General features: G+C 36.5%; 1 protein-coding gene across 1 annotated transcript in view; it reads left to right on the forward strand.

Annotated features, from left to right (window-relative positions):
- Positions 1-7,500, forward strand: part of LOC137643781 (uncharacterized) — a 213,883-nt gene that overhangs the window by 182,313 nt on the left and 24,070 nt on the right. The window contains exon 5 of the mRNA XM_068379572.1: positions 6,930-7,029. Coding sequence (XP_068235673.1) covers positions 6,930-7,029 — 100 coding nt within the window. The remainder of the gene's footprint in view (positions 1-6,929; positions 7,030-7,500) is intronic.

Raw genomic sequence — 7,500 nt, forward strand, 5'->3', positions numbered from 1 at the left:
AAAGTTTCCTGATCGCTGATTGGTTAGAATTATCTCGTCCAACCAATCAGCGATCCGGAAACTTTTCCTAGCTAAAAAGGCACCGCTGCGAGTCGGTGCAAATCTGCATCGCTAAAAGAAATTGACTATAGGTAGTAGGTTGGCTAGGGCACCAGCCACCCGTTGAGATACTACCGCTAGAGACTTATGGGGTCCTTTGACTGGCCAGACTGTACTACATTGCGCCCTTCTCTCGGGTTATGGTTCATTATCCCTTTGCCTACACATACTGTCCTCATACACCTGACATCAATGACATTACCAAACAATTCCTCTTCATCCAAGGGGTTAACTACGGCAATGTAATTGTTCAGTGGCTACTTTCCTCCTGGTAAGGGTAGAAGAGACTCGTTAGCTATGGTAAGCAGGTCGTCTAGGAGAAGGACAATCTAAAATCAACCCATTGTTCTCTAGTCTTGGGTAGTGCCATAGCCTCTGTACCGTGGTCTTCCACCATCTTGGGTTAGAGTTCTCTTGCTTTAGGGTACACTCGGGCACACTATTCTGCCTTATTTCTCTTCCTCTTGTTTTGTTAAAGTTTTTATAGTTTATATAGGAAATATTTATTTTGTTGTTCTTAAAATATTTTATTTTTCCGTGTTTCCTTTTTTCACTGGGCTACTTTTCCCTGTTGGAGCCCTTGGGCTTATAGCATCTTGTTTTTCCATCTAGGGTTGTAGCTTAGCAAGTAATAATAATAACAATAATATTAATTATTTATCTTCCTCTTGTTTTGTTAAAGTTTTTATAGTTTATATAGGAAATATTTATTTTGTTGTTGTTCTTAAAATATTTTATTTTTCCTTGTTTCCTTTCCTCACTAGGCTACTTTTCCCTGTTGCAGCCCTTGGGCTTATAGCATCTTGCTTTTCCATTTAGGGTTGTAGCTTACCAAGTAATAATAATAACAATGATAATAATTATTTCTATTCCTCTTGTTTTGTTAAAGTTTTTATAGTGTATATAGGAAATATTTATTTTGTTGTTGTTCTTGAAATATTTTATTTTTCCTTGTTTCCTTTTCTCACTGGGCTACTTTTCCCTGTTGGAGCCCTTGGGCTTATAGCATCTTGCTTTTCCAACTAGGGTTGTAGTTTAGCTAGTAATAATAATAACAATAATAATAATTATTTCTCTTCCACTTGTTTTGTTAAAGTTTTTATAGTTTATATAGGAAATGTTTATTTTGTTGTTGTTGTTGTTGTTCTTAAAATATTTTATTTTTCCTTGTTTACTTTTCTCACTGGCTTACTTTTCCCTGTTGGAGCCCTTGGGCTTAGAGCATCTTGCTTTTCCATCTAGGGTTGTAGCTTTGCTAATAATAATAATAATAATAATAATAATAATAATAATGATAATAATAATAATAATAATAAAATAATAATAATAATAATAATAATAATAATAATAATAATAATAATAATAATAATACAGAAATGGCTATGCTTTAGTAACGCGGAGTTTTTATCCAACGTTTTTACGGAAACAAATTAAGAAATGGAGGATTCTCAGCGATGGGCGGCTGTTTGAATAGATCATCAGGAAGAATAGAAGACAAGGTTAACGAGAAGCAGTCCTTGGCATTTAGCTACCAAAATACCATCACCCTACGCCTCACTCGCGTTGTTTTCTTGATTTTTACACACAATTCTCTCTCTCTCTCTCTCTCTCTCTCTCTCTCTCTCTCTCTCTCTCTCTCTCTCTCTCTCTCTCTCTATATATATATACTATATATATATGCATTGTTTTCTTGATTTTTACACAATTATCTCTCTCTCTCTCTCTCTCTCTCTCTCTCTCTCTCTCTCTCTCTCTCTCTCTCTCTCTCTCTCTCTCTCTCTCTATATATATATATATATATATATATATATATATATGTACATACATACATATATACATACATACAAACACCTTTCACCAGAATAATTGTTTTCTAGTATCTCATAAAGTGGTTAGGTTGCAATAATAGTCCCACAAACCTTAGCAATTTCTGATGGTCATTTACAGCTAGGTAGATACTGTATACTGTATGGACGATAGCCGGGATTGAAGGTGGTCCCAAAGATTCGTAATCTGATCTCTGTGACATGATTTTCAATAGTCACTTAACGTCTCGACTTCCTCTTTCCTTTTGGATGCACTCATTACTGTAATCTTATATATACATACATACATATACCAAGGCACTTCCCGCAATTTTGGGGGGTAGCCGACATCAACAAATGAAACAAAAACAAAAAAGGGGACCTCTACTTTCTACGTTCCTCCTAGCCTAACAAGGGACTCAACCGAGTTCAGCTGGTACTGCTAGGGTTGCCACAGCCCAACCTCCCCCGTTATCTTATAGCTAACGAAAATTTCACGTTTCGTGGCAACGGAAAACGAGCAATATATGTTATTGTACTTTAAACTGCCTATATATTTTATTTTGTATGTATCGAAAACTCCTCTCCAATTTAGCCTGACACATTTGTGAATAGCACATATTTTCATTAATACGTTAACTTCAGTTATCGTTTAATTTTTGTTATACTTCTGTTGAATATATTTTAGATTCAATATGTTACATGCAAGACCTTCAGAGAAATAATTTTTACACAAAAATAATGTTTTGACATTATGCTATATAATGCTTTCGCAACCTCAGTCTCCAGCATACTGCATATATTGCTTATGGGGCCTCACACATCTGTTGCCTTTCTTTGTTTCTTCTGTACTTGTGAAATAAAATTTTGAATTCCTTCAAAGAGGGAATGGATTTAAAAGACATGTGATAACGTAAGAAATTAAAAGTTTCCATTAATGACGACCAAACCAGAAAGTCCAGACTAAAATACAATACATGCGCTAGTCATGGCACATTTTCGTATAAGCAGTCAGGTGAAGAGTGTCTGGGATAGTACCCCCTTTTACCCCCAAAGGACGTACTGGTACGTTTCACAAAAGCCATCCCTTTACCCCCATGGACGTACCGGTACGTCCTTGCAAAATAACTGCTATAAATTTTTTTTTTTCATATTTTTGATAATTTTTTGAGAAAATTCAGGCATTTTCCAAGAGAATGAGACCAACCTGACCTCTGTATGACAAAAATTAAGGCTGGTAGAGCAATTTAAAAAGAAATATATATATATATATATATATATATATATATATATATATATATATATATATATATATATATATATATATATACTGCAAAATGTGCGGGGAAAAAAATAACCCCCTGGGGGTTAAGGGTTGGAAATTTCCAAATACCCCTGGGGTAAAATGGGTACTTTCCAGGCATTGCAGGTAAGAGGGGATATTGGCTCAAATAAATAATGATCTTTGGTCATAGTGGAATGCCTATTTCAACCAGAGTTGCCAGGTTTTCTAAGTGAGAAAAGGCCAACTTCTGATTAACTGGGGCTTTAAAAGGCCAACCTATTAGTAAAAAAAGGACAGAAGTATAGCATTTAAGGCCAACCTTTTTTTATGATATTGCTAGAGGCTAATCAATTTTTAAAAAAGGCCAAATTTGAAGTTTTTATCCTGAAAAAAGGCCAACCTGGCAACCCTGATTTCAACCTGGAATGTACTAAACCCGACGAGATCATATGGAGTGCAAACATATTTTCAACTTTATAATACTAACTGGTTTATAGAAATTATTTTCTGGAGGAACGTAGAGAATAGAGGTCCCCCTTTTTGTTTTTGTTTCATTTGTTGATGTCGGGCTACCCCCCAAAATTGGGGGAAGTGCCTTGGTATATGTATGTATATGATGTATCATTATAAGATGCATGTTTATACGAGCAGTCAGAACTACTATAAATGTTTTAATTTACGCATTGTCTCCCTTACACCGTACGTCAACGGTTTATATTCCGGCCGAATCATCTTGTAGTCAGCACTGGACTTGAATCTCGTATGTAGTGGTTACGTGGCCTTGCTGTATTCCAATCTTATTACACTCGAAGCAATGGTGCGGTTCTGACGCGTTGCTTAGGTGGCATTAATTAACGATGAAGAGACGAATCTTGATAAAACAATTAATACTCACGAGTACATATCTCCTCTATGTAATAAAGAGCAAATTATATATATATATATAGTATATATATATATATATATATATATATATACACACACATATATGTATATATATATATATATATATATATATATATATATATATATATATATATATACTGTATATATATGTGTGTTTTTGTGTATATGCGTGTGTGTAAAACATATGTGTATGTATATATATATATATATATTATATATATATATATATATATATATATATATATATATACTGTATATATATATATATATATATATATATATGTATATGTATATATATATGTATGTATGTGTGTGTATATATATATATCTTTCCGGTCACGCTCAGCGGCATTGCCAGACCTATAAATACTCGGTCTCTCCCTGTTCTTCGGGTAGGGGGGAGATGAAGTAATACCCTAGTGACAGGGGGTACCCCGAGAGGAACGGGGGAGGGGAGGGGAGGGGGTGGGAAGGGTTGATTCTGTGTGCGTGTGTGCATATCTAAATAAATATTTACCGGTCATTTTTGACGGATAGCGTATAATAGTAGATTGATAATGTCCTTAGGAAATACTTTGAATGATTTATTTTCATTTCCCTTGTTTTGTGGATTCTGAAACGCTACCGCTTCTGTAGCACAGAAAGCAAGCGGAAGTTAAAAGTTATGCAATAACAATTTCTTTATCTTCCGTGAAAAAAAAAAAAATTATAAAATATGATAATCTTTTTTTTGAAAATTATTTTTCTAACTTTCAATCCGTGCAAAGGGTGTAAGAGTTAAGAAAATAATTGATATAATTGTTGCCATTCATACACACATAGTCCTGCGGATTGTCAGAAGACAAAATTTTCATTTTATGGCTAAGATTGGACAAAACTATTTGACTCTAGGGTAGGTAAGTTCAGGGATGGCAGTGGAGTATTAAGCCAGCCAGACACTTGCACGAATTTGTGGTACGCCTTGTCACGACTCGAGTCGTGAACTGGCATGAATTCGTCGTGAACTGGCGTGAAGTGTTCGTAAAACCCGTCGTGACATCGTGGCATGTCGTGACGAGAATTTTGAAATGTTCAAAATTTTGGTCACGACAAAATTTCGTGACCGGGTCGTGAACTATGCGCGAACTCGTCTTGAACTCATCGGGACGATGTGGGAAGTGCTCAAACTATGCCTGAACTCGTCGTGAGAACTCGTCGTGCCAGTTCGTGTCAATGTGGACAGGTCAGCTGTGATTCTGAGGTAATTTTTGTAGCCCCTTTGATCTTCCAGTTCGTGCAACAGAATATCACGACTTGCCACGACAAATTCGTGGCAAAAAGTCGTGCAAGTGTCAGGGTACCCTTAGTCACTCCCCTTGATTACTTTGTGTGATTTTCCAAAGCTGCAGAAATAAAGAGATTATTCTTCTCGTTTTGGAGGAGCCGTTAAAACTTGACACAAAATCCGAGTGGTCGGAGCTTTACTATGTAACATTAAACGATTCAGCACTGCATTAATCCTTTCAATTCCCTCACCAAATAATAAGTCACTCAAGCACCAAGTCCTTTTTGTTAATATTTTACTGAACTCCTCTTAGCAGAAAAACCATCAATTTTTTCTGTAGTATACTTAAGAAAAATTACTTTCCATTGATATATGATTTGACGTATTTGGTAAGATTTTTGTCCAAATGAATAAAAACAAAACGAAATAAACTGGAAATGGAAGGACGTAAAATTCGTTCAATGGTGCCGAAGTGAATACAGTATAAATCCCTGAAGAAGAATACGGTGCTCAAAAGACCTAAGAATTTACTGTAATTTATCATTGCGATGTCAATAATTGAATATTTAAATGGAGGCAACAATTCAGTCTTTGAACAGAATTCCTCGTGTTGTATATGGAATACGATTTGATGGTTTTATTGTCTCACAGTACATTAACTAAAATTAATAAGGGCCTTTGCCAATAGCGTTTACTTAGATTCTGGCATTGAAGTGACATAGATTGTTGTTCCAAACAACAGGATAACATGAAGCTGCTATCGGGAGTAGAGCGTTGTTCAGGATATATAATAACAGGAGAAGTACGAAAAAAAAAGCTGTCACAAAGAGTAAACAATGCTTGCCATCAAGCAGAAGTGGGCCATAAATAAGGTAAAAACATTGGAGGAACAATGTTCTTTGAAAGAGAAAAGCTACTACGGGAGAGATAGAACTCAAAGCTTTTCTGTTAATGTTGAAAAAAAGACAAGGCCTGTATGAAAAGGGGCTCACAATTTGTAATAAATAAAAAGGATGCACAACGATCTTTTCTTTCACCGCCAAACATGACAGCAATTTTGCTGTTCATGATGGTATGGTGTTGAAAGGAAAGGAGTTGCAAGAAACCTTCTCTTTCTTTTACGGGAAATAACACTGGGAGTTTGGGGGTATCTTCCAAGAATATGACCCTGTCCTTGCTGTGGGGGTCTTTACCAATGAAAATAGAAAGTAACATTAAGACAGAAGATCCATGGAGATGCTTGTCCTAAAATGGTCTATGTTCAAGGTTTGATGGCAAGAACCTGGCCTCGTAATTAAAGTTTTATGCTGGCAGCTTTTAAAGCCACCTGCTAACTGTAGAACTTTTATTAAAAAACAACAACAAACTCTTGACGAATTCCTGTCGTGGTATTTAACAAGAGTTTGTAATGACTGCGGACATCCCAGAGTATCAATTAAGGAATAGAGAATTTTAATTTTTTTTTTTTATCAGGAAATATCCCATGACACAATCATAACTTTTATGATACAAAAGAGTCCATAAACTTATTAGTATCCCATGTTAAGTGGATAGATGATAATTGCTTTAGAAGTATGGTCATCTATGGATGGAGTAAGGAGAACGTCAATCTTCAGGGGGCAGATGTAACTGCTGCCAGAGTTCCCGGGAAAGAACCTCCGGAAGAGACGGTAATGGCTGAGACAGAAAAAGGGGGAGTTGAGGGAGATCAACAAGCAATGCCCCCCCCCCCCCCCTTCCGCCCCTTCCTCCAGAACCCAGTTAATACGACGACGAGAGGGCCTGCTCCTCTGGAATTGTGGCAGGAAACTGTCCATCTTAAAAGAGTGTGACAGAGCTTCCTAACAATAAACTCCGATACCAAGTAGGGTGATGTTATAAAAACGTCGTTTGCTTTAATTGACGTTAAATACCATGCATTTTGAGAGTTTATCGCAACCATCAGCTTTGGAAGTGGTCCCCAATCAGGCTTCGCTCAACAGCAGGAATAGCCTGCAGTCCCGAATGAGGTGCTACTTGAATTTTGTACATCCAGTGAGAGAGAGAGAGAGAGAGAGAGAGGAGAGAGAGAGAGAGAGGAGAGGGAGAGAGAGAGAGAGAGGATGTGGTCTTCCAGCAGACTACGCGTCCACGAAGAATTA

This window comes from Palaemon carinicauda, chromosome 1 (genome assembly GCF_036898095.1).
Source record: "Palaemon carinicauda isolate YSFRI2023 chromosome 1, ASM3689809v2, whole genome shotgun sequence".
Classification (NCBI taxonomy): domain Eukaryota; kingdom Metazoa; phylum Arthropoda; class Malacostraca; order Decapoda; family Palaemonidae; genus Palaemon; species Palaemon carinicauda.